The 27930-nt window shown below is 36.9% G+C and overlaps 1 protein-coding gene and 1 non-coding gene across 2 annotated transcripts in view; both read left to right on the top strand.

The window, feature by feature from the left end:
* Positions 1–27930, top strand: part of FBN2 (fibrillin 2) — a 292288-nt gene that overhangs the window by 19854 nt on the left and 244504 nt on the right. The window contains exon 5 of the mRNA XM_049873163.1: positions 1125–1220. Coding sequence (XP_049729120.1) covers positions 1125–1220 — 96 coding nt within the window. The remainder of the gene's footprint in view (positions 1–1124; positions 1221–27930) is intronic.
* Positions 821–925, top strand: LOC126070782 (U6 spliceosomal RNA). The gene has a single exon (XR_007516302.1). It is a non-coding gene; the product is annotated as a U6 spliceosomal RNA (small nuclear RNA).

The raw sequence follows: 27930 nt of genomic DNA on the forward strand, positions 1-27930 counted from the left end.
ATTAGTTGAAAAATTTGGATTGTGGGTTAATTTTATATGAAAGTATTATTGTATTGACAGAATGAGGTTTTCTGTTTTTTCCTTCTATAACTTGCATGTAGAGATTAGATTTTTCTCTTGGTATTTTATTGCTGAAGTGGATGGTGTCCCACACCCCAGCTTTTCATGTTGCCCTTTCCTGTTTTACCTTTTTTTCCCTGGCTTCATTTTTGCCTCTGACTTTTGCTTCTTCCCTTTATTGCCGTGTCCTCTATTTTTTCCATATCACATCTTGTCCTTCTTTTTATTCACCCTCTATCCCTGCTTCCTAGACTCTGCTTCCATTTTTCTTCACTACCTCATATTCATTTTCTTTTCTATGGGTAGATTACAGCGTTAGTAGAACCGAAATGGAGGATTGAATGGTTATAGTCTGACTAAATGACCATCAGAGCCAGCTGATCCTTGTGATTCTCATTTAAAAAAAAAAATTACCGAGTACTTACTTAATGAAGTGATTTGAATGAATTGTATAGACTTCTGTCTCAACCAGGGCTTTCAATAGGTTCGTTTGGTTCAAACCTCAGCTGAGAATTTATACTTCTGACAGGTTCCCAGGTGATGCTAATGCTGCTGGTTAGGGACCAATTCTGAGAACGACTAGTAGGGCGCTGGTTCTCAACATTTATTGTATGTAAGAATCACTTGGGGGTCTTGTTAGAATGTAGACTCTGATTCAGTACATCTGGGGTGGAAACGCAAATTCTCAGCAGGGATTTAAACTGGAATGAACCAGTTCGAAGCCCTGGTCTCAGCATACACTTAAATATATCTGCTTACGGTTTCCTTCGGCAGCACATATACTAAAATTGGAACTGTACAGAGAAGATTAGCCTGGCCCTTGCACGAGGATGACATGCAGATTTGTGAAGTGTTCCATATTTTTTCACTTAAAGCACAGTAAAAATTACAAAAAAAAAAAAAATCTGTTACATGCATGATGTGAACTAAACTTATGGCGATGACGAGCTTGTGTTTTAGAGATGTAATTTAATGTAAGACTTTTCATTGGCAGCATCTCTACACAACTGTGTTGTACTCAGAGTCTGCCTATATAACGAGCTTCTTGCTATGTTTACGTGCAGCTGTCTGTGAAAATGGATGTCAGAATGGTGGACGTTGTATTGGACCCAACCGCTGTGCTTGTGTGTATGGATTCACTGGCCCACAGTGTGAAAGAGGTAAGACAAGAGAAATGAGAAACTCAGCTTGGAGAAGATTTTTATTGTAAAAATGTATACTTTTTGTTATTCAATGAAATTGCTTCTACTGAAAAAATACTGTCCTTTTTCTTTGATTATGTCTGTAATATGAAGGTGAGATTCTGAGACATAACTAATAGCAGCAGCAGGGTCTCAATTTTTTCCACTAGAATGACCTCAGTTCAAGAAGCCAACTCTGGGACTGACTATCATATAATTTTGAGTGAGCAATTGATGTCAGATTGTAATAATTCAAACTGGGAGTCCCTGTTGAGTGTGTCTTTGGTTGCACAATCCATAAAATCTGATTTAAATTGCCCTAACCAATAAGGAAGTGTATCATCTCCCGTTACAAAAAGCCCAGAACCCAGTGGATTCCAGGTAGGATGTGCTGAGCACTTTAACCCTTTTACAGCATAGCATTTCTCCAGACCATGCCAACCTTTGTGTGTTTGTTTTGCCTTAACCTAGGGTTGGTTACGGTTGTAAGATGGCTGTTGGCAGTAACTGAGGCCACATGCTTCCGCATTTACCTACATACAGAGAAAACTTCTACCCTAGCCATAGACCAGTGACAGCCTCCAGAGATACTCGTATGCTGATTGGCCTAAGCTTGAGTGTCTGAACCAATGCATGACCAGGGAGATGGCATTAATATGTTTAAGGTGGACTTATCAGAATCAGCCCTGGGATCAGGAGAAGGTGGGGAGACTCCCCAAAGCCACATGGAAGTGAGGATTAAGTATCTGAATAAAGTAGAGGTTCTCTTGGGCAGGAGAAAAGGGTTGAGGAAATAGATGCTGGGTAGGTAGTCTAACGTTGTCACTTTATCCAGGTTGATTAGTTAGGTCAGTATGAAACCAATTTACCATAATTTGAACAGCAGTTAAACTCACCGGCCGTAGATGGCTGAAAATCTCCAGTGTTGATGTTCTAAGTCAATTGTTAATAATGTCCTAGTACCAAATGTGTGGCGTGATACATCAAAGGAGTTAAACTTTAGGAACGTGATAAATAACTTACTTTAAAAAAAAAACTTACTTTACACCGAACTATAAGAGTAAAAATAACATTATACTTTTGTAAATAGATAGTGGTGATGGTGGCACAGTATGATGCATGTAATTAACACTTGTACATTTAAAAATGGTTAAAATGGCAAAAATTTTGTTATATGTTTATACCACAATGGAATATTTAAAAAAAAAATTACATCATCATACATAATTATATTCCTAATGTTTCTTTCTAGGTATTGTCATAGCATTTTAAAGTTTTATTGCACTTCGTTGTGAAACTCTAGAGTATATGAAAATATGTCAGTGACATATTACAATAAGAAGTGGTGATTATTTATGTATAGGGACGTGGAGTTGCAAAGAAACCTTATATTTTAAAAATTATAGTCATTACTCTGACAAAAACTTCTTTGGTAAAAATCCTTGGTATTCAGATTAAATCTTGAGACGAAACTGAGAGATTAGAATTATCTGAGGCTTGAAAGTAAGATCTACACAGCCTTTTAACATACTCTTGTCTGAACATGTACATCAAGATATTTATATTATTTCTAAGGTAATTGAGATTTCTTGGGACTGAAGTACATTCCACACATGACAGAGTTTATAGTTACACTTGGGATGAATTTAAATGTCTTTACCAGATGCTTTTGTTTTGGGAAGAAAAATTATGATAGCATTAAAAAAAAGGATAAGTTGTTGAGAGTAGGATAACACAAATTTTCTAGATAACATTAAGTTTATTTAAATACCATAGGTTATAAAATAGTTAAGTTTTCATACATAATCATAATTGGTGGAGACGATGTTCATTTTTCTGGAAGTTATGTAAACTTTGTAGCTGTTGTATCCTGAAGCTGACTGCAAGTTCAGTTCCTAATTGGCAGAGAAAAGAGGGTAGTTTCAGCTCAGAGGCTTCCAGGCATTACATCATTGTTGTTCAACAGTTATTCATTCATTGAATTTTGTTAGTCCTTACCAAATTCATGGGAATCCAATAAAGACTTACATATACAGTAGAATGTTTTCAGAAGAAATTACAAAATTAATTGGTTAACGAATTGGTCTTAAGCATATTTTTAAAATGTGAGTTTGTTCCTAAAAAACCGTTTTCACAAGAACTAGATGGTGCCCGGCTACCACCAATCACTGCCCTGACAGGGAATGCAACAGGGAATCCCTGACGGAGCAGGAGAACAGTGGGTTGCAGACCTCAAATTCTAGTAAAAAGACCAGCCTTAATGGTCTGACTGAGACTGGAGGGACCCTGGGGGTATGGTCCCTGGACCCTTTGTTAGTCCAAGATTGGAACCATTCCTGAAGCCAACTCTCTAGACAGGGATTGGACTGGACTATAAGATAAATAATGATACTGATGAGGAGTGAGCCTCTTGGCTCAAGTAGACACATGAGACTATGTGGGCAACTCCTGTCAGGAGGTGAGATGAGAAGGAAGAGGGGACAGGAGCTGGTTGAATGGACATGGGGAATATAGGTGGAGAGGAGGAGTGTGCTGTCTCATTAGGGGAGAGCAGCTAGGAGTACATAGCAAGGTTTGTATAGCTTTTTGTATGAGGGGCTGACTTGATTTGTAAACTTTCACTTAAAGCACAATAAATAAATTAATTTTTAAAAAATTAGCTGCTAAGGACCCTGGGAGAAGATTGTAGAAAACGAAAAAAAAAAATCATTTTCACTACTGCCCTTTGAATTAAAGTTCTAAAACTTCATTTCTTTCAAAGAAGAAGGTAGTAATTTCTGTGTTTGCATTTCAACCATGAACTTTAACATTTTTAGGTGATATCCTCAGTTAATTTTTTTAAATCAATAATAGCTAATGCTACTAAATTTTTTTTGCTCAGGAAATGTGTCTACATAGATAGAAGAGGAATAAATCTTTTATGTTAAAAATTTAAAGTTTGTGTTTTTTTTTTAATTACTGTGTTTCAAAATATGTGTTCTTTGTTCTCTTAAGAAAAAAAGAGAGACCTTTCTAAAATTAGGGATATTTTTCCTCCTTAATGTGGAACACATATAATTTTCCTTGAAATTGGCCTCTTGGGATCAGTTGTATGATAAACATGGCTGCTTTTCCAGCTATCTGAGCTTCTGGCAGACTGGTTTCCGGACTGGAGACAGAGACTTAAGTGGTAACTAATGACTGGTATGATTATGGTATTTAATTTGTGTCCTGGTGCTGGGTAAGCTGAATCTCTTTGGAGTTCTCTTCTCACTCTTGCTGATATGTACGATGACCTTTTATACGTAGCATCAAAAGGGGATTCTTGTGTGGCCACATACTGATTATAAATGCAGACAGCTCAGCTGTGTCCAAAGCACATGAAGATACACGATTCTTTTTGCCTCTCACTCCAAACAGATGACATTTAAAAAAAGGTAAGTATTTCACTTAATACACACCTGAGAATAAATAGAAATACGATTATTTATCAAGGCTTGGTGCTTTTTTTCCCATAACACTGAAAATACACGTTAATATTTATCAATAGAAACTTTGTGAGGAAGGGACAAGAAGTTAATTTACCTAAGGGATTTCGGGAAAAAAAAATATAATGATTAAAGAAATGTGGAGTGCCTGAAGTTCCTGTTTGAATTTCTTTGGCTAAAATGATTACCGAAATCTTATTTTGTAAATTCAGTTTTTCTTCTAGCTTACGTAAGGATCATCTATTAGAAATACATCCTAGGCCTTCAAAAAAAAAAAAAAAAGACTATCAACAACAAAAAACAAACCTGTTGCTGTTCACTTGATTCTGACTCATAGCAACTGTATAGGACAGAGTAGAACTACCCCATAGGGTTTCCAAGAAGCGACTAGTAGATTCAAACTGCCAACCTTTTGGTTTGCAGCCAAACTCTTAACCATTGTGCCACCAGTGCTTCAGACCTTTTTAAGTCATGCTTAAATTACTATTACAGATTGTTTTTATCGTATAAACCTCACTTCCCAAAGAAAATGCATAAATCTGAAAAAAAAATCCAAATACAGTTATGCTTAATGGGAGTCCCTGGGTGGTACAAATGATTAAGTGCTAGACTACCAGCTGAAAGGTTAGTGATTTGAACCCACCCAGAAACGCATCAGAAGACAGCCCTGGCCATCTGCTTCTGAAAGGTTGCAACCTTGAAAACCCTCTGGAGTGGTTCTACTCTGCACATTTGGGGTCACCATGAGTCAGAAGTCAACTCAATGGCAACTAATAACAATAACTATGCCTCAAGGCATGTCCTTAAATGTATATCTTTCAGTGAATAGTACTTTAAAAAGGAGACTTAGAGAACTATTTTCTTTTATCTACTGATGCTGGTTTTACGAGAAATTCCTTTTGTTAATCTGTCACTACAGTGAGAAAATTATGAGATCAAGTTGCAAATGTTAGGGTTTATAAAATCTAAACTTCCAAGCCTTCGTGTAAAATGCAAATGAGTTGATATTACCTATGAGAATTTTCATAAAAACATCCAATTTCTAATGCAGTGCCTCTGCTTGAATACCTCCAATCACAGGGTGCCCACTCCCCCTACTGTGAGGCAGTGGTTCATCATTAGGGTCCTGGCTGTTGCCCAAACTGGACATTTAACTAATGCAAATCAAGTCCCATTGTCTAATTCTATGGGAGCCTGATGATGGAGTCAACTGCAGTGGGCCAATCAAGTATGTATGATGGCAACTTGAAGTCAAATTGTAGGCTCTTAAGTTATTCTATGAACTTTTGTTCACTCACCCAGATTTCAGGAGGTGAGGTAAGTGTATCAGCCACTAACCTACCCAGACTCTATTCAGATCCTTTGAGAAAAGGAGCGAAAATGGGCAAATTAGTGTTTTCCTGTTTGGAGGATTATATAGACCAGACTCGTTTGTTGAGAAATAACTGATATACTTGTGAATCAACGTTAAGTGTATGGGTTTGGAATCTATTGTAAAGTATGCAGGATGGGTTTGTATAATCTACGAACATTCAAAGTAACATTGCAAATTAATAGTGTGACCAGGAATGCAGGGGAGTGTGTTGAGAAGAACACGCTGGTATTATGCATTCTGTATACAATGCATTGTGATTTTTCTTATTTAACAGGTAATACATGTGAGTTTTCTTATTTAACAGGTAATACATGCTTATTATAGAAAATTAAACAGAATAAAAGAAGAAAATATAATTATTCATAATTCTTCCTCTTAGGATTAATTATTTATAACATTTTAGAGGATATACTTCGAGTTGTTTTTTCTATTACATACAAAGAATGGCCTCTTTACAATCTTACTGGAAACTACTGTTCTGTTACATACCCACTGCTGTCATAGTACACTTATAGCCTGCTTCTCTTTGTATTATTAAGTATGTTACCTATTGTAATAGTTGCACTGCATCGATGTCTTACAATAATGAGGGCTGGCCATCTACATTCTTTACAATAGCCCAGGTGGGGAAACTTGGTCTGCAACAATCCTGTGGTGGCATTGGGCAGTGGAGAGATGAGTAGAATATCAAACAATCTTATTCCAGACCTTAAACACAATTACTGTGTTATAGCTACCTGCCATAATTACATTTCCTATTACTTGACAGTTTAAATCATTTCCAGGTTTTCTTCTTCTTTTATTTATATGTATTTTAGCAATGATGTGATAACCATCTTTGTAAATAAATCTGTATCCTTGATAATATTCTTTGAATATATCCTGGAAGTGTAAGTTGTTGTTGTTGTTGTTAGGTGCCGTCGAGTCGGTTCTGACTCATAACGACCCTACGCACAACGGAATGAAACGCTGCCCAGTCCTGCGCCATCCTTAAAAGCATTGTTATGCTTGAGCTCATTGTCGCAGTCACTGTGTCAATCCACCTCTTTTCCGCTGACCCTGTACTCTGCCAAGCATGATGTCCTTCTCCAGGGACTGATCCCTCCTGACTACATGTCCAAAGTATGTAAGACGCAGTCTTGCATCCTTGCTTCTAAGGACCATTCTGGCAGCACTTCTTCCAAGACAGATTTGTTTGTTCTTTTGGCAGTCCATGGTGTATTCAATATTCTTTGCCAACACCACAATTCAAAGGCTTCAACTCTTCTTCGGTCTTCCTTATTCATTGTCCAGTTTTCACATGCATATGATGTGATTGAAAATACAATGGCTTGGGTCAGGCACACCTTAGTTTTCAGGGAGACATCTTTGCTTTTCAACACTTTAAAGAGGTCCTTTGCAGATTTACCCAATGCAGTGTATCTTTTGATTTCTTGACTGGTGCTTCCATGGCTGTTGATTGTGGATCCAAGTAAAATGCAATCCTTGACAACTTCTATCTTTTCTCTGTTTATCATGATGTTCCTCACTGGTCCAGTTGTGAGGATTTTTGTTTTCTTTATGTTGAGATGTAATCCATACTGAAGGCTGTGGTCTTTGATCTTCATTAGTAAGTGCTTCAAGTCCTCTTCACTTTCAGCAAGCAAGGTTGTGTCATCTGTATAACACAGGTTGTTAATGAGTCTTCCTCCAATCCTAATGCCCTGTTCTTCATATAGTCCAGCTTCTAGGATTATTTTCTCAGCATACAGATTGAATAGGTATGGTGAAAGACTACTGCCTTGACGCACACCTTTCCTGACTTTAAACCACTCGGTATCCCCTTGTTCTGTCGCAACAACTGCCTCTTGATCTATGTAAAGGTTCCTCATGAGCACAATTAAGTGTTCTGGAATTCCCTTTCTTCGCAGTGTTATCCACAGTCATTTGGTATGTGAAACTGGAATCTTTTGAGATGCCGTCTATTCTACTCCAGAAAAGCTTTACCAGTTTCTGCACCAGCTCTTAGTGAATAAGAGTGTAAGTTTCTTTCTGCCCTTGTCAGTGTACGGTTTTTAGACATTTTGAAATCCTTTTCATTCGCTTGGGGAAAAAAGTAATTGCTTTAAATTGCAATTGTATGTTTACTTGTGAAGTTTAATCTTTTCCCCCTTTATTAGCTTTTGGCCTTTCTTTTTGTCTCTTCATTTGTATTCTTTTTAAGTTGGTTTTTGTGGTTTCCTTACTGATTTTTAAGCACTCCTTACATATTAAAGGTAAGAGTTGCTTATTTGATATACATAAGGCTATATTTTCTTAGTAATTCATTAGTTTGCCTTGTAATTTTGTTCATGGTGATTCCTGCCTATGGATATTTTCAGTAGTATATAGTCAAATCTATCAGTCTTTTTATTATTTATTCCTTTGATATTGTTTCAGAAGTCCTTCCCCATTCCAAGATCATGTATGATCTTGTTTTTTTAAATAATGTGTGTTTTTTTAATAAGTATGATTTGTAGTTCCCCTCGCCCCCAGTCCTTTTGAGATTTTATTTCTTTTTAACTTGTTAATCACAAGTTAAAATATACAGGAATGTAATAACTAAAGTAAATATATTTATAAATCTTTACTATTTATTCTTCCAGTATTTGTTCAGAGCTTAGTAATTATTAGGCTCAGTACTTTGAAGGTGAGTTAGAAAGAAAATTAATATAGACTCCCTGTGGATGAGAAGCGATTTTTTAAATTTAAGGAACAGAACTATTTATCTACTTTAAGATGAAATATAATACAGTAAATATATAATAGGAGTTGAAACATTTTATATGAGTGCTCAGAAATGCTCCCTGATTAATGGAGAATTGCAAACGCCTTCTGTCAGTTAATCAGGATGAAAAAGTTATAACTCATTATAGTGGCACAAAACAGTATCCGACTGATTCCTATATTGATATTCTATGTCTATTGAGATTGAATCTTACACTAACATTTTTTAAGCTCTGTAATTAATTACCACCATTACTGAACTGAATAAACATGCAGGTTTAGTGAGAATGAAATTACAGGGAACAGAGAGAATGTTACCAACCACAGATGTCAAACTCACGTGCGCCCACACACACACACACACACACACACACACACACACACACATTTCTGTACTTGTGAGGCCGTTAGGAACATTTTATAACCTTGCACTCTGTAAGCTAAACTTAACCTTAAATGGGCATCAGAGAAATACAAAAAGATCCGTGGGAACTTAACATTTTGGAACTAGCTCAGATGACATCCTTATCTTGAGTACCATTAAGAACACGAGGGAGAGAAAAATGAGAGAAAAAAGCAGACAGTGGAAAGGAAGAGGAAAAAAAGGGGATAAAAATGAAGGATGATAGGAAAAGGGAGATGTAATGCGAAGGCTAGGAGCAGAGATGGTTTTGTTGTATAAAGGGAGGGTTTGGGCTTGGGAGAAAATAAACTGATTGATTGATTTGATCTTGGAGAGGCCAGATCTCTTACTTCTTGGCCCTTGGTTTAAACCTCTGCTGTTTAGATCTGTAGAATGAAATGGAATGTTTTGGCCAGATCATGATTTTGTCCCTCTTTGATGTTTTATTCTTCTGTGAATTCAAGGATTGAGTATTTTCTTTTGTTCTCACTCTAAGTGCCTTTATTTGTGTGTTTCTTTGTTTTTGGCTTATCTACCTAGAGGCAGGGAAACCTGCAATATAAAATTAAAATGTTAAAATATTTTATATTTGTGTAACTCTATAAATATTTTTCTATATATTTTTTCAACATCCATTTTGGAAGACTTTAGAGGAAAATGGGCAAAACTACCAAATTAAAAAATATATATATGGTATGAAATGTTATAATATGGGATTAAGTCCAAAGTAATTAATAAAATGTATATGGGCAATTATATAATATACAACATATATTTTAAAAATCTGAAAAATTACAAGTTCTTCAATAACATCTGGCTCCGGAGTTTCAGGTAAAATATTGTGAACCTCTAATTACCTCACAGAGTTGTTGGGAATATTCAAAGCAATACTGTAGTAAGCACCTCACACATAATAGCCAGAGTGCCTGGCACATGGTAGGCATCCACTGTTAATTGTAGTTTTTGGGAACGTATGGTATAGGCAAACTCAAAGCTTAATAATAAAGAGCTCTGTAACCTTGGTTGATCTCTCTGATCTGTTTCTGCATGTGTAATATAATAACTAACTAAACCAGTTGTTCAGTTGATTCCCACTCATGGAGACCCCCTGTTTGTCAGAGTCGAACTGTATTCCATAGGATTTTCAATGGCTGATTTTTTTGGAATTAAATCACTAGGTCTTTCTTCTGAGACGTTTCTGGGTACATTTGAATCTGCAGCCTTTTTGTTAGCGGCCAAGTGCATTAACTGTCTGCACTACCCGGTGATTTCCCTATGTATATAATAGGTGCTATTTATGTCAACTTTGACGTATTTTTTTGAGGATTAAATGGTACAACCCAATACCTGACACTCAGTAAATAACGATGATGAATAATAATCTCTTTTTAACTGGGATCCCCAGTTACCAAAAAGGCTGATTGCTATTCAAAATGGAATATCAAAAAATGGAATCTTGAATGGAGAAAAAAGGATTTGTGAAAGATTTATATCTATATAAAGAAAAGTTAATGCTGCTTTTATTAAAAGTGGAAGGACTTGGAATAAATAGCATATATTAAGAAAAGTTCACATTTGTATTATGAGAATTAAATGAGAAAGAGTGCCTAGCCAGTGCTTGGCATATAGTAAATGCTCAATAAACTCAAATTATAAAAAAACAAAAAATAAAGCCAAGATATGATGATAGGTTGGGCAAAGTCAGTGTCTTGATGGGTGAGGAAGAGATTGTCTCAGGATCACTGGGACTACCTCAGTTCAGGTTGCATTAGTTGTGAGCAGTGGAAGTTTTACTTTTTGTGTCAATACTGATCAAGTGAGAAGTACGCATTATTACATTATCCTCTAAATAATGTTACCTTTCATGTTATGTGATTGACTTTTTAGACTCTTCTTACATTGTTTTGGTATGTTTCTACTGTAAATACCAGTGTATTTTAATCTTCACCTTCCCTATGCACAGGGCATTGTTCTAAGCATTTATAAGGAAATCCTGGTGGTGTAGTGGTTAAGAGCTATGTCTGCTAACGAAAAGGTCAGCAGTTTGAATCCATCAGGTTCCTTGGAAACTCTGTGGGCAGTTCTACTCTGTCCTATAGGGCCGCTATGAGTTGGACTCCACTTGACGGCAGCAGGTTTTGGTCTTAGTTTAATGTATGTATGTATATGTGTATAGAGAGAGACAGAGTTTACTTCACCCAAGATCAGAGATGTCTTTGAAATCCAGTCCAGAGGTCAGTTCTCTGTAAAGCTTTCCTTGACCACTGCCCCCCTGAGCCCCTACTTCACTTTTCTTGCGAAAGCAAGGCACTGTCTTCTTTAGTCTTACCTGTCATATATTCCAGAAACCCTGGTGGTGTAGTGGTTTAGTGGTTAAGTGGTTCCAGGTATTCCTTGGAAACTCTATGGGGGCAGTTCTACTCTGTCCTATAGCGTCGTCGCTATGAGTTGGAATCGACTCGACAGCAGTGGGTTTGGTTTTTGGTTTTGGTCATATATTTCAGTCCACTCTAATAGCACTTTTTATCATTATGTTATGATTGCTGATTTACTTGGCTGTTAGCCCCTTGAGAGCAGATTTTTCTTTTTATCTTGTATTGCCCTGTGTTTGCTAACTCCACAAGGTGCAGCATGTGGAAGACACACTATATACACCCTATATATGTATCTGTGTAAACATAGGGATTCCAAGTAGAAGAAATAGGATGAAAGGAGTATAGAAATATTAAAGGTTCTTTTATGTTCATGGAAGCTTATTCATCCCACATAGCTGCACCACACGGTTAGTGAAATGGAAGAATAGGGGATGAGGCTGCAAAAATAGGCTTGGACCTAATATATAAAATCTGAAACACCAGGGTCAAGAGACTGTCCTCTATTTGTTAGGCACTGGGAAGAGGAAGTATGAAAAACTTCTGTACTTGAAAGTAATCCTCTATAAAAGTTAACCTGGGGAGATAAACAAGATGGAATGGAGGATGGAAAGATTGAAGGCAGAGAGACCATTTGGGAGAACTGGTTATATCAACTAGATAATAGCCATAGATATATTAAGTTTATATCATGTTTTCACTGAGATTGTGATTTATTTCTACATAAATTACGTTATTAGTATAAATTTGAAGTGGAAATTCTGTAATATTTAAGAAAATAAGTAGCATTTATTGAACATTTAATATAAATGTTTTAGAGGAATGAATGCTGATAACAACCCTAAGGTATGGTTTCTTTCTTTTCTTTAATACCAGAACGAGAAAGCTGAGGTACAGGGAGATAAAGCAACTTGTTCACTCAGCTAATAATTAGAGAAGCTAGGATTTGAACACAGGTAGAATAACCTCAGAACCCATGCACTTAACCACACTTTAAGTGAAACGTAACACAGACTATATTCTGAAGTTTACCGTTGCAAAAATAATACAGTTCCACTCTTTACAACTATACCTGGCAGTTGTTCAGTATGAGTAATGATAACAGGGTACTTGATGCCAATTGAATGAAAGGGAGGGCTTGCCTTTAGTATTTTGTTCTTACCTGCCCTAGAGAATCCTTTTGGTATATAAATTTCAGATTATGCCTCAGAATTAATATACCTGGAGTTCCTTTGTGTGTATTATTCTCTAAAATATTTACTCAAAATTCATAATACTTAAAAGAAAATTGAGACTTCCATTTCCAGCCAAGATGTAGTAACTGGAACTGGATTAACTCCCTTGCCTGAAAAGAACTGAAAATAAACAGGACAAAATATACGAGACAATGGTATTTCAGGATATTAGACATCAGGCAACAAAAGGCATGGATTTCTGAGAGAAGATAAACAATGTGAGCCTTTTGATTTCCCCATATTGTTGCTTTGTGAGAGTTTCCAGACCATGATGCAGGGAGAAAGAACTTAGGCAAAGCCCTAAATTGAGGAGGTAGAGCTCAGATTCCAGAGAGATCAAGTGGCTAGAATTCTCAGGACAGTACCACAGAGAGCTGTATATAGAGTGACAACTTTGGAACTCTCCAAATGTTGCATCTCAGGTTTTCAGCAGAGTATGGATCACGTGTGTGTGAGGCTGGAGAACTACTCAAAAGGATTAGAGGGAACAATACTCAGAAAACATGCAAGCCCATAAATACTGCCTTTCCCACAAATGAGACTAGAAAACCTCATAATCTGTGGGACATTGAGTAGAGTGCTTTAGAAAGTGGCCCTGTCTTACTAGTAAGGAATAATTAGCCACAGACTAAACATTGGTCTGGTCCTGGCTAAAAAAATCTTAAAAGTAACAACCAAAAAGATTTAATATCCAAGAACAAAGTTCAACGATATTTAAAAACAAAAAACCCAGCATTCAGCACAGTAAAACTCACAATATAGGGCATCTAGTCAGATATTACTAATCAAAAATTTCCTGTGATGAATCAGGAAAGTCTGATCATCGTAATAAGAAATATGATTCAAAATCAACCCAGACCCAATACAGAAGTTAGAATTCACAGACCAGGAGATTATGACAGTTATAAGGATATGCCATATGTTCCAAAAGTTAGAAGAAAGTTTGAAAATGTGAGTAGAGATATGGAATCCAGATAGAACTTCGGGAGATGAAAATTACAATGTCTGAGATGAAAAATACTTCGTGTCTTAGTCATCTAGTGCTGCAATAACAGAAATGCCACAAGTGGATGGCTTTAACAAATAGAAGTTTATTCTCTCACAGCCTAGTAGGTTAGAAGTCCAAATTCAGGGCATCAGCCCCAGGGGAAGGCTTTCTCTGCCAGCTCTGGAGGAAGGTCCTTGTTATCAATCTTCCCCTGGACTAGGAGCTTCTCCACATGGGAAGCCCGGGTCCAAAGGACACGCTCTGTTCTAGGCACTGCCTTCTTGGTGGTATGAGTCTCCCCTGTCTCTCTGCTCACTTCTCTCTTTTATATCTCAGAAGAGATTGGTCCAAGACTCAATCCAATCTTGTAGATTGAGCCCTGCCTCACTAACACAACTGCCGCCTGTCCCACCTCATTAATATTATAACCCGTTGCCGTTGAGTCAGTTCTGACTCGTAGCGACCCTATGTCATAGAGGTAGGATTTACAACGCACAGGAAAATCACTTGAGATGACAAAATGGTAGACAGTCACTCAATACTGGGAATCATGGCCTAGCCAAGTTGATACACATATTTTGGGGGGACACAATTCATGACAGATGGGATTAACAGCAGATGAGACATTATAGATGAAAAGATTAGTGAACCTGAGAGACAAAGCAATAGTAACTCTTCAAAATGAAGCACAGAGGGGAAAAAAAAGGTTAAAAATACAGAAGATCATTTTTGACAATTCCAAACTTAATACATGTGACTGCAGTTAACAAACAAGTGGATGGCAGAAAAAAAAATTAGGGAAATAATGGTCAGTAATTTTCTACATTTCATGAATACTATAAATCTATACTGAGAAATCTAAGATCAGTGAATCCCAAACAAAAGAAACATGAAGAAAATTATATTAGGGAATATAATAAATTGCTTACAACCAAGGACACAGAGAAAATCTTAAAAGCAGCCTGAGAAGAAAAGGCATGTTTTGTACAGAGAAACAAAAGATAAGGGTGACAGCAAATTTCTTATCAGAAGTAATACAAGCAAGAAGTCACTGGAACAGTATATCTAAAGTACTGAAATAATAATAAAAATCTCCCTAGATTTGTATACCCAGGAAAAATATCTTTCAGAAATAAAGGTACATTGGTGATGGTTGTACAATATGATTCGTGTAACTGCATTGTGTATGTGAAAAATACTGAATTGGCAAATTTGGTGCTATCTATATTTTTACAACAATTAAAAAAAAACAAAGTAGATACTTTTTCAAACGTATGAAAACTGAAAGAATTCATCACCAGCAGACCCACAATGAAAAAATACCAGATAAAAATATGAATCCGTACAAATGAGGGGCGAGCATCAAAAATGCAACTATGTGGGTAAATATATGAGCTTTTTTTCTTTCTACTAAAATATCTTTAAAAAATGGCTTTTCAGACAAATATAATTACAGTGTACTGTGAAAAAATAGCACAAATGAAAAAATAGCACAAGACAGGAAGGTTCTTATATATTAAGCACTATAGTATTATTTGACTGTGATAAGTTAATGATGTGTACTCCAAACTCTAAAGCAACCACTGAAAAATAAAAAGGTATGGACAATATAGCAATGAAAGGTAATAAAGTGGAATCATTAAAAAAAATCAACAAAAGAGGATAAAGGGAACAAGTGATGAGTAATAGATTTTAAACTTACCCATATCAGTAATCACACTGAATGCAAATGGTCTTATTCTTCTAATCAAAAGGCAGAGATTTTTGTTGTTCATAGCGAATCTGTGAACAACAGAATGAAACACTGCTCAGTTCTGTGCCATCCTCACAATCATTGCTATGTTTGAGCCCCTTGTTACATTACTGTGTCAGTCAGTCTCGTTGAGGGTCTTCCTTTTTTTTTTTTTTTTTGCTGAACCTCTGTCTTACCAAGCATGGTGTCCTTCTGTGGAGACTGGTTCCTTCTGATAACGTGTCCAAAGCACATGAGATGAAGTCTCACCGTCCTCACATCTAAGGAGCATTCTGACTGTACTTCTTCCAAGACAGAATTGTTTGTTCTTCTGGCAGTCTGTGGTATGTTCAATATTCTTCACCAACACCATAATTCAGAGGAATCAATTCTTTCTTCCTTATTCATTGTCCAGCTTTCGCATGCATATACGGCAATTGAAAATACCCTGGCTTGGGTCAGGCACACCTTAGTCCTCAAAATGACATCTTTGCTTTTCAACACTTTAAATAGTTCTTTTGCAGCAGATTGGCTCATTGTAATAAATTGTTTGGTTTCTTGACTGCTGCTTCCATGAGTATTGATTGTGGATCCAAGTAAAATGAAATCCTCAACAACTTCAGTATTTTTGCTGTTTATCATGATGCTGCTCATTGGTCCACTGGTGAGGATTTTTGTTTCTCTTTATATAAAAAGGTGTAATCCATACTGAAGGCTGTAGTCTTTGATCGGTAAGTGCTTCAAGTCATCTTCACTGTCAGCAAGCAAAGTTGTGTCATCTGCATATTGCAGGTTGTTAATGAGTCTTCCTCCAATCCTGATGCTGTGTTCTTCTTATAGCCCAGCTTTTCGGATTATTTGCTCAGCATACAAATTGAATAAGTACGATGAAAGAATACAACTCTGACACACACCTTTCCTGATTTTAAACCACACACCATCTCCTTGTTCTGTTTGAGCAACTGCCTTTTGACCTGTGTACAGGTTCCGTATGAGCACAGTCACGTATTCTGGAACTCCTATTCTTTACAATGTTATCCATAATTTCTTATGATCCACACAGTCAAATGCCTTTGCATACTCAATAGAAAACAGACATCTTTCAGGTATTCTCTACTTTCAGCCAAGATCCATCTGACATCAGCAATGATATATCTCATTCCATGACTCTTCTGAATCCAGCTTGAGTTTCTGGCAGGTCCCTGTTGTTGTATAGCTGCAACCATTTTTTAATTATCTTCAGCAAAATTTTACTTGTGTGTGATATTAAAGACATTGTTTGAAAACTTCCACATTCTGTTGGGTAACATTTCTTTGGAACTGGTGTAAATATGGATCTCTTCCAGTGTGTTGGCCAGGTAGTTGTCTTCCAAATTTCTTGGTATAGGCAAGTGAGCACCTCCAGCCCTTTATCCCTTTGTTGAAATATCTCAGTTGGTATTCTGTCAATTCCTGGTACCTTGTTTTTCACCAGTGCCTTCAGTGCAGCTTTGATTTCTCTCTTCAGTACCATGGTTCTTGATCGTATGCTCCCTCCTGAAATGGTTGAATGTTGAGAAATTCTTTTTGTTACAGTGGTACTGTGTATTGCTTCCATCTTCTTTTGATGCTTCCTGTGTAATTCAATATTTCAGTATTGCAACTCGAGGCTCGAAATTCAGTTCTTTTAGTTTGAGAAATGTTGAGCCTGTTTTTCCTTTTGGTTTTCTAACTCCAAGTCTTTGCCTATTTCACTATAATACATTACTTTGTCTTCTTGAGCTGCACTTTGAAATCTTCTATTCAGCTCTTTTACTTCATCATTTATTTTGTTCACTTTTAGCTACTGTATGTTCAAGAGCAAGTTTCAGTTTCTTCTGACATCCATTTTGTTCTTTTTTTTTAATGACCTTTTGCTTTCTTCATGTATGATGTCCTTGATGTCATCCCATGACTCATCTGGTCTTTTGTTATTAGTGTTCAGTGTGTCAAATCTGTTCTTAAGATGGTCTCTAAATCCAAGTGGGATGTACTCAAGGTCTTATTTTTATTTTCGTGGGCTTATTTTATTTTTCTTGAGCTTCAACCTGAACTTGCATATGAGTAGTTGATGGTCTGTTCCTCATTTGGCCCCTGGCCTTGTTCTTACTGATGATATTGAGCTGCTTTATCATCTCTCTCCACAGATGTCATTCATGTGACTCCTGTGTATTCCATACAGTGAGGTCCACATATGTAGTTGCCATCTAGGTTGTTGAAAAAAGTATTTTCAATGACTAAGTTGTTGGCCTTGCAAAATTCTATGATGCCATCTCTGGTGTTTGATCAATTTCACACTGCAGAAGTTGGTAAAAATCTTTACTTTCTCCTTCTTTGATGTTAATGGTTGATGTGTAGATTTGAATAGTCCTATTAACTGGTCTAACTTGTGGGCATGTGGATATTATCCTATCACTGATAGCATTGTACTTCAGGATAGATCTTGAAATGTCCTTTTTGATGATGAATGTGATGGCATTCCTTTTTAATTTGTCATTGCCTGCGTAGTAGACCGTATGATTTTTCAATTCAAAATGAGCAATATTGGCCCATTTCTGCACCTCAGTGTCTAGGAAATCAGTCTGTATGTGTTCCATTTCATTTTTGATGACTTCCAATTTTCCTAAATTCATACTTTGTACATTCCATGTTCCGAGTATTTAATGGATGTTTGAAGCTGTTTTTTTCTCATTTTGAGTCATGCCACATTAGCAAATGAAGGTCCTGAAAGCTTGACTTCATCCACATCATTAAGGTCAACTCTACTTTGAAGAGGCAGCTCTTCCACAGTTGTATTTCTGACCTGAGGGTCTCATCTTCCAGCATGATATCATACAGTGTTCCACTGCTATTCATAAGGTTTTTACTGGCCAGTTTTTTTTTTTTTTTTTAAAGTAGATCACTAAATACTTTTTCTTAGTTTGTCTTAGTTTCGAAGCTCCGCTGAAATCTCTCCCCCATGAGTGACCCTGATGGTATATGAAATACCTGTGGCATAGCTTCCAGCATCAGCAACACACAAACCAACACAGTATGAGAAACTGACAGGAAAGTGGTGGCAGAGATTGTTAGATAGAATAAAAAAAGCAAAATCTGATTATATGCTACCTGCAAGAAATCTATTTTAAATATAAAGTCATAAATAGATTAAAAATAAAATGGTGGGGAAAAATACTAGGCTAACACTAAACAAAAGAAAGCTAATTAATTAACGCCAAAGTAGATTTCAGGGAAAAGAATAGAATTGGCCATAAAGCAAGCCGTATTATAATGGTAAAAGTGTCAGTCAGTCAAGACTTCATTATAGTTCTAAATGTTTACATACCTAGTAACAGAGCTTCAAAACACATAAAAAACTGATTGAACTATAAGGAGAAATAAACACCATACCCAGCAACAACAGAGAATACTCACTCTTTTTCAAATACACAGGTAACGTTTAACAAGATAAACTATATTCTGAATCATAAAGGAAGTTTCAGAAAATTTAAAAGGATTCAAGTTATGGAAGGTGTGTTTGCAGTCCACAATGGCATCAAATTAAACATCACTAATAGAAGAATCTCAAAAAAAAAAAAAAAAAATTTTTTTTTTTTTTTTTTCTGGAAAAAACCCACATATTTGGAAATCGAATAACAGTCCTAAGTATCTATGGACCAAAGAAAGTAAAAAAAATATTTTCTGATTCCTTTTTTTTTAACTTCATGAAAATGAAAAAAAAATATCAAATTTTGTGGGATGACACCAAAGGAGTATTAGAGGGACATCTATAGTTCTAAAGCTCTCATGTCAGTTACTTAGCTTCTCCCATAAAAAGCTAGAAAAAGAGGAACAAATTAAATAAAAAATAAACAAAAGTTTGGAGTGAAAATAACTCAGAAAATAACTGAAATCAACAGATAGTTCATGGAGATCAGTAAAATTGATAAGCTTCTAGCTATGATCAGGAAAAGGAGAAGACAAAAATTATCAGTCTATATCACTACAGATTCTGCTGATACTGAATGGATAATAAACCAATAGCTTGAATACCTTTATGCCAATAAAAAGTGAACTTTTCCTGGAAAGATACAAATAGAGAAATCAGGAGCAGGCCCACATGTGTACAGACAACTGATAATCACCAAAAGTGCAAAGGCAGTTAAGTGGAATCTTTTCAACAAGATTCTGTGTTGTGGGGGTAGGGGGGGAATAAACTTCGGTTTGTATGTTTCTCATCAGATACAAAAATTAAGTAAGCATGGATCATAGACCTAAATGTAAAACCTAAAATGACTAAACTACTAGCAGAAAACACAGTCTTTCTGATCTTTTGTTAGACACAGATACATTACATACCACATCAGCATGACCCCATTTAAAAAAAACTGGTGAATTGGATTTCATCAAAATTAAAAACTTGTGGTCTTTGAAAGTTATTGTTAAGACAATGAAGTCAAGCCACGAGCCGGTAAATATATTTACAAATCCTACATCTGATAAGGGGCTTGTATCCATAATATGTAAAGAAGTCTCAAGACTCAATAATGAGAAAACAAACCGCCCGGTTAAAAAAAAATAGGGAAAAGATTTTTACAGACACCCACCAAAGAAGATAAATAAATGGCAAATGAGCACATAAAAAATATGTTCACTATCGTAAACACAAATTAAAATCACAATGTTATATCACTACACTGTAACGTTCATAAATTGCTGATAAAACTAAAATGGTACAGCCACTTTGGAAAATAAGTTTGCCATTTTCTTAAATAGTTAAATATATGACTTATTTAGCAATTCAACTTTTAGTTATTTGCCCCAGAGAAATGAAAGTATATGTTCATTGGAAGACTTGTAAGTACATGCTCATATCAACTTTATTTGTAATAGCATCAAGCTGAAAACAATCCAAATACCCGTGAACAGGTGACTGAATAAACAAATTGTGGTATGATCATTCAGTAGAATAGTATTCATTCATTAAAAAAGTATACTATTGATACAGGTCACATGAGTGAGTATTAAAATGTGTACATTGAGCTACTGGATCCTTTGTTATTGCTTTTTCACACCTGTTGGTTGATCAAATTTAGTCATTCAGGTGGTTTTTTTCTAGGAAGTGCTCAGGAGGGTGTTCTCATTACACAGAATGCTGACGTGTAGGTATAATTTTGAGGGAGATATACTTTTTCCTCCTTACATTTCTATACCAGTTGATTCCAACTCATGGTGACCCGTGTGTGTCAGAGCAATACTGTGGTACATGGGTTTTTCAATGACTGATTTTTCAGAAGTAGATCACCAGGCTATTCTTCCAAGACGTCTCTGGGTGAACTTAAACCTCCAACCTGAGTTAGTAGCCAGTTGTGTTAACAGTTTGCATTACCCAGGGACTCTCATGTTTGTATATGTATTGTCAAATTGTTTTCTGTTACTGAATGTGCTACAAAGAAGTCTGGATCTGGCCTGATTTTTTTCTTCTCACTTACCACACTTACTGTTGTTTTTCTGGATGCTTGAACAATTTCTGCTTTATAACTGTGTATCATTCATTCTATGCAAGTGTGAGTGAAAGAGATGTGATCTGGATCTGGGATGGCATTTTTTTTTCCTTCATTTTAAGGAAATCTTTTTCTGTTACATCTTTGGATAGTTTTCCTACTTTGTTAGGTTCTCTACTTCAGGGATACTGATTTTTTTGTTGTTGTTGTTGTTAGACTTATTTTTAATCTCTCCTTGATGTGTTATCTGCTCTTTAATTACTTTGGTCTTTGCATTTTCCTCTACATTTTGACTATCTCAAACCTTTTCGTATTGTCAGTACATCTTTTTCAGCTGACTAATCTGATGTTTTTGCTTTTTCCAATTAAAGTAATGCTTTAAAGTATAAGTATGTGAGGTTTTTTGTCTTTAGTTTCTTTGCCTTAGAAATTTCCTTTTTTAACTCATTCTTTTATCACCTAGTCTTAATAAAAAACCCACTGCCATTGAGTCGATTCCGACTCATAGCGACCCTGTAGGACAGAGTACTTAGAGCCCTTTTATTTCTAAATTCATTTTCTTAGATAGTTTTTATTAGATTTTCTGTAGTGCAAAGAGCTCATGGAGAATTTTCTTCTATATCCCTGATTACGCTTTCTTTTTGTGTAATGGAAAATTCTTGTGTTCTTAGCTTGCTTTGTGCCTTAAGAACAGACTTAATTATAACAGTTTATGTAGTTCATGTACCATTTCTTTTGGCCTTCTGCTTGCTTAAAATGGGCAGTTCTATCCAGAATTTCCATTTGCACTAAAATGATGTAAATGAATTCTCCTATCTTCCTCCTAAAATTACCTGAGACTTGTCTTCCTGTCCAGGATCCTGTTGGAGAGGGAGGTATTTCAGGTACTTCAAGTTCTGAGCCCACAAGAGGAGAGGAAGACCTCTGCTGGGATTTGAGCAGCTTTGATTAAAGGATCTGAGCTCTGTGTTTTCTCAGATTATTCTTTGCATTGGTTTAAAACCAGGCAAAGTGTGCATCAGAGTTATATCCTTTCACCATGCATATTCGATCTGTATACTGAGCAAATAATTTGGGAAGCTGGACTAAATGAAGAAGAATGTAGTATCAGGATTGGAGGAAGACTTATTAACAACTGGTGATATACAGATGACACAACCTTGATTGCTGAAAGTGAGGAGGATTTGAAGCACTTGCTGATGAAGATCAAATACTACAGTCTTCAGTATGGATTACATGTCAAAATAAAGGAAACAAAATCCTTACAAAGTGGACCAATAAGCCACATCATGATAAACTGAGAAAACTTCAAAGTTGTCAAGGATTTCATTTTACTTGGATCCGCAATGAACACCCATGGAAGCAGCAGTCAAGAAATCAGAGGATGTGTTGCATTGGGCAAATCTGTTCCAAAAGACCTATTTAAAGTGTTAAAAAGCAAAGATGCCACTTTGAAGACTCAGGTGCACTTGACCCAAGCCAGGGTATTTTCAGTTGCCTTACATGCATGCAAATGCTGGACAACAAATAAGGAAGACCAAAGAAGAATTCATGTGTTTGAATATGGTATTGGCAGAGAATATTGAATATACCATGGACTGCCAGAAGAATGAACAAATCTGTCTTAAAAGAAGTACATCCAGAATGTTCCTTAGAAGCAAGGATGGCAAGACTTCATCTCACTTACTTTGGACATGTTATCAGGAGGAATTAGTCCCTTAAGAAGGATGTCATGGTTGCTAAAGTAGAGATTCAGTGAAAAAGAGGGTGGCCTTCAATGAAATGAATTGACACAGTGGCTGCAACAATGGGCTCAAACATAGCAATGATTGTCAGGATGTTACAGGACTGGGCAGTATTTGGTCCTGTTGTACATAGGGTCACTGTGAGTCGGAACTGACTCGACAGCACTTAACAACAAAACATTCTTTGCCTGAGTTATGCGAGGATCACTCCATCTAGTCATGGGAGTATTCTCTTTTTAAAGGTAATGCTCCTGAAATCTGAATGATTTCTCCTGTTCCAGCATCAATCCCTGATACAGCTTTACCTTCAAGAGAATAGAGCCATGCCCCACATAATGTCCTTTCAGTCGATATTCAGCCGCATATACATCCATGGTTCCATAAGGTTATACAGCACAGGGACGAGGAGGACTCTGCGACCCCACCCCATGCAGGAGCAAGGGAAGGAGAAAGTCATGTGTTACTTAATGTCCATGACATGCTCTGGGAAATAGGACGTTATGTGATTTGGACATTGTGTGAGCCCCATATTATAAATACCCTTGCCTCCTCCTGGGTTCCTTCCCCCTCCCCTTGCTGCTTGCTGAGGCACAGGCTCGCAGGCCGCGGCCTCCCTCTGCTGCCCTCCCTCCTCCTCCTGTGTGAGCATTTCTCCCTCCCTCCTCCTCCTGTGTGAGCATTTCTCCTTCCCTCACTCCTTCCAGGGGGAGGGATGGGGGGCACAGGTTCCTCCTCCTCCCAGTAATGTATAACCTTATGAGACCACGAAATGTATGTGGTAGGACACTGCCCAAATTCACATGGTGTGGTGCATGACCGTATGGTGTTCCTACAATGTCAAAATCACACAACATCCCATTTCACAGAACATATCATGAACATTGGGCCCTGGTGGTGTGGTGGTTAAGAGCTCGGCTGCTAACCAAAAGGTGAGCAATTTGAATCTACCAGCTGTTCCTTGCAAACCATGTGGGGGGTAGTTCTACTCTGTCTTATAGATCGCTGTGAGTGAGAATCAATTCGAGAGCAATGAGTTTTTTTTTGTTTGTTTGTTTTTGGTATCATGAGTGTTAAGCAACACGACTGTATACTCAGTGTTAGCTTTCCCTATTTACGCCACCATTCTCTAGCCTGTGGTTTCTCCTCCCCATTGTGATTGTAAGGGGTTTCAGCCTAGCTTCCTGCTCCCTGAGGGTCTTTTTTTTCCCCCCTTATGTCCTTTGTGTCTCTTTTTCTTCTGCTTAATGCTGGGAATAATTGCTGCTGTGTGTCTTCACTGCCTAGTTTCCTCCCATCTGGTAGAAGTCACAATGGCTGTTCCTCTGTTTTTCTGTTTCTGATGAAATGCCATTTTGGTAGATTGGAACTTAAGTCCTCCAAATTTTACCTGATTTCTTCACAGACGAACTCAAACTCAGCTTCCCAGGGAGAATTAGTGCGATTTCTCAGGATCGTAACCAGTCACGCTTTTCCTACATCGTTTGAAGGAAAAAGATGATGACACATTCTTCTGTTTCATTTCTTGGCTACTATTTTTCAAATACTATGGCAAAAGTTTATTGTGCCTCTTTTCTTCTTCAGGTGCTGATGGTGATTTTTTTCTTTTTACTAGTTTTTAATTTTTATTGTTATTTTTTATTAGCAGTGGGGAAGGGGGAATTTATATTATTTCAGTTTTGCTGTGTTTTCCAGGACGTTGATAAAAACCAAAAAACCCATTGCCACCTAGTAGATTCCAACTCATAACAAGCCTATAGGACAGAGTAGAACTGCCCCATAGAGTTCCCAAGGAGTGCCTCAGTAGATTTGAACTGCAGCTGTAGCACTTAACCACTATACCACTAGGATTTCCATAACATACCTAAAATTTTTTGACCTAAAGTCTGTCTAGGGTCACACAGACAGCCAGGTATAGTGGCTTGTGATAGAAGAGGATATAATTTGTGATACTGCAGTTGACATTTACAAGTAAGATTGTGGTAGTTTATTAAGTGCACATTATTGAACCAAGAAACACTAGTTCTTTGGGCGCCTGCCTCATCTTTATGGATTAAAGATTATGTTTCACATGACCATACTTAACGTCACGGTTTAATGCATGCAAACTTCTTCCGTATGGGCAAAACTGCATGTTTGTGAATGTCTTCATCTGATTTTTAGCATACAATGCACATTCCAAATCTTGAGCAAAATTATTTTCATCTTACAAAAGGAAAAAAAAAAGTAATTGCTTACTGTCACAAAGGAGATTGCAGTTAGAATTTAAGAGATTAACTATGGTCTTCAGCTGGTAATTCATAAGTCATTTCTTGTTTGAAAGATGAGGATATTGGATCAGGTCAGTGTTTACCAATTTCTTGAGTCATAAAAATCACATTTTTTTTTGTCAAAAACACTGTTTCCTTCCCCGCTTTCCTGGAGATTTGCATTCAATGCACCAAATGCAATGATTTCCAACTGTGGTTACGTATTATCATCAGCAGGAGCTTTTTAAAATCCTGATCCCAGACTTATCCAAGAACATTTATATAAGGATCTCTGGATCTGTAGGACCCACGCCCAAGCATTAGCATTTTTTAAAGCCTCCAAAGTAGTTCCACTGTACGGTGATGTTTGAGAAACACTGATTGAGCATTGAGGTCCTTGCAAAATACTCAGGGATTTTTATAATTAGGCGAGCTAGAGAAGTCCTGCATTAAGGTATCAGTAAGAATTTATTCAGTAATTCCATTTTCACATTTAGAGCACCAAGTGACACCTCTTTAGATATGCTTTACTGGGGGATTATTTTGAACAGATTTAGAATGTCTTAAAATTCAGTTACTCAGGATAGACTAAGAGTTTTTTCTGTCTTTGATGTGGCAAAACTGGATTTGAAAATATTTAACTTTATCTTAAGTTTTTCTCCATATCACTTATTTTTTAAATCCCAGTGTCCTCAGTAAGAAGTATATACTCCCTGCAAGAAGCGAAATTAAGCCAACAACACTTACAGTGGCTTCCAATCTTGCCTTAGTTACTGTGTAGTAAACTAAGAAACAATCCCAATACACTTGAAAACTCACACATAGTAGACAGGAAGGCTTTATCTAGATTTTTTTTTACAAGGAAAATCCCACTTGTTTGGAGCATATTTGTGACATTACATTTTGCCAAAGTTAAACCCTGTAGCTTATTCCATGATAACATAGCTTTGTAGCTTAGAGTGAGAGAGGTTGTACAAAGAGATGAATTAGTTATTTTGTTTTTCAAATTGCTTATACTTTATAAGTGAGCCCTGGTGGTACAGTGGTTAAAGTGCTCAGCTTCTGAGAGATTGGTGGTTTGAACCCACCAGCAGCTCCATGGAAGAAAGATGTGGCAGTCTGCTTCTATAAAGATTTACAACTTCAGAAACCCCCTGGGGCAGTTCTACTCTGTCCTATAGGGTCGCTATGAGTTGGAATTGACTAGATGGCAGTGAGATTTTGTACTTTACAATACTTCCATGTTTTAGGATCATTACTGGCTTTCTTAAGGATTCATTTTTTTGCTACACAAGTATGTCTTTCCTGTTAGTTTATGTCTCTGCAAAACTTAGTGTAGCTTATTTACTTACGTGTTTACGATCTCACATAAGACAACCCTGATATAAATTTAAAAGGTAAGGCCAAAAAAGATTAATTAATTTTAAGAGACACTTAACAGGTAGGTTGGACAAATATATGCGTCATTACCAATATGTTGTTGTTAGGTGCCGCCGAGTTGGTTCTGACTCATAGCGACCCTGTGTACAAAAAAATGAAACACTGCTCCATCCTGCGTCATTCTCAGAATCGTTGCTATGTTTAAGCCCATTGCAGCAGCCACTGTCTCAGTCCAAAAAGTCTTCCTCTTTGGCTGAGCCTCTACTTAACCAAGCATGACGTCGCCCACGGGCTGGTCCCTCCTAATGACACGTCAGAGTAAGCAAGATGAAGGCTCACCATCCTTGCTTCTAAGGAGCACTCTGGCTGTACTTCTGGGACAGGTTTGTTTGTTCTTCTGACAGTCCATGGTGTATTCAATATTCTTTGCTAACACCATAATTCAAAGGCATCAATTCTTCTCTGATCTTTGTTCATTGCCCAGCTTTCCCATGCATATGAGGCAATTGAAAATACCATGGCTTAGGTCAGACACACCTTAATCCTCAAAGTTGCATCTTGCTTTTTATCACTATAAACATGTCTTTTGCAGCAGAATTGCCCAATGCAATATATTGTTCGATTCCCTGACTGCTGTTTCTGTGGTGTTAATTGTGGATCCAAGTAAAGTGAAATCCTTGACAGCTATTACACTATTATATTGATATGATATTTTAATTATATAAGTATAATATTAATATTATAATTATGCTTTTACAAGTATAATACAACATAAATTTTAAAAAGTTCCCTTGGATTCTCAAAACTTAATGAGATTTATTCCAAATATCTCAAATTTAAATTGGATAAGGGCAGTTTCCATCAATTGTTAATCAAATGTTGTTGTTAGGTGCTGTTGAGTAAATTTTGACTCAATAGCGACCCTATAGGACAGAGTAGAACTGCCCCGTAGGGTTTCCAAGGAGTGACTGGTGGATTTGAACAGATGACCTTTTGATTAGAAGCTGAAATCTTAACCACTGCACCACCAGGGCTCTAGCGTTAAATAAAGGCAATCCTAATTTGCTTGTAAATGGTCAACAGCTTAAATAGTTTATAATCCTTTATATACTATTTGCCATGCCAACCTTTCTTGAATAGATTGTAGTGAGGGCAACTGCAGCTTTTCCCTGTTCCAATTATTACAGTCTTGAAAAACGAGAAGATTTCGATTAAGTAGCTTTATATCGATACACCTTCAGAGTGAGCGCATTTTAGAATGAAATATTAAGAATACAGAGAATTCCTTTTGCCTGCATTCCGGTAAAGGCAGGGAAACTGGATCTCTTCTAATTATTTCAGGAGTGATTTGTGACGGAGGTGGTTTCTGAAAAGCTGTTTGATAAAAAGACAGTTTGGAGGGCTTGGCTGGGGCCGGGGAATACCAAGCAGTATTTTTCAGGCACATGACACTTCGGAAAAGACCTAGAGCCAGAACCAGACAGGAAGATCAAAGAGCAG

The sequence above is a fragment of the Elephas maximus genome, chromosome 2 (assembly GCF_024166365.1).
Source record: "Elephas maximus indicus isolate mEleMax1 chromosome 2, mEleMax1 primary haplotype, whole genome shotgun sequence".
In the NCBI taxonomy this organism is placed as follows: domain Eukaryota; kingdom Metazoa; phylum Chordata; class Mammalia; order Proboscidea; family Elephantidae; genus Elephas; species Elephas maximus.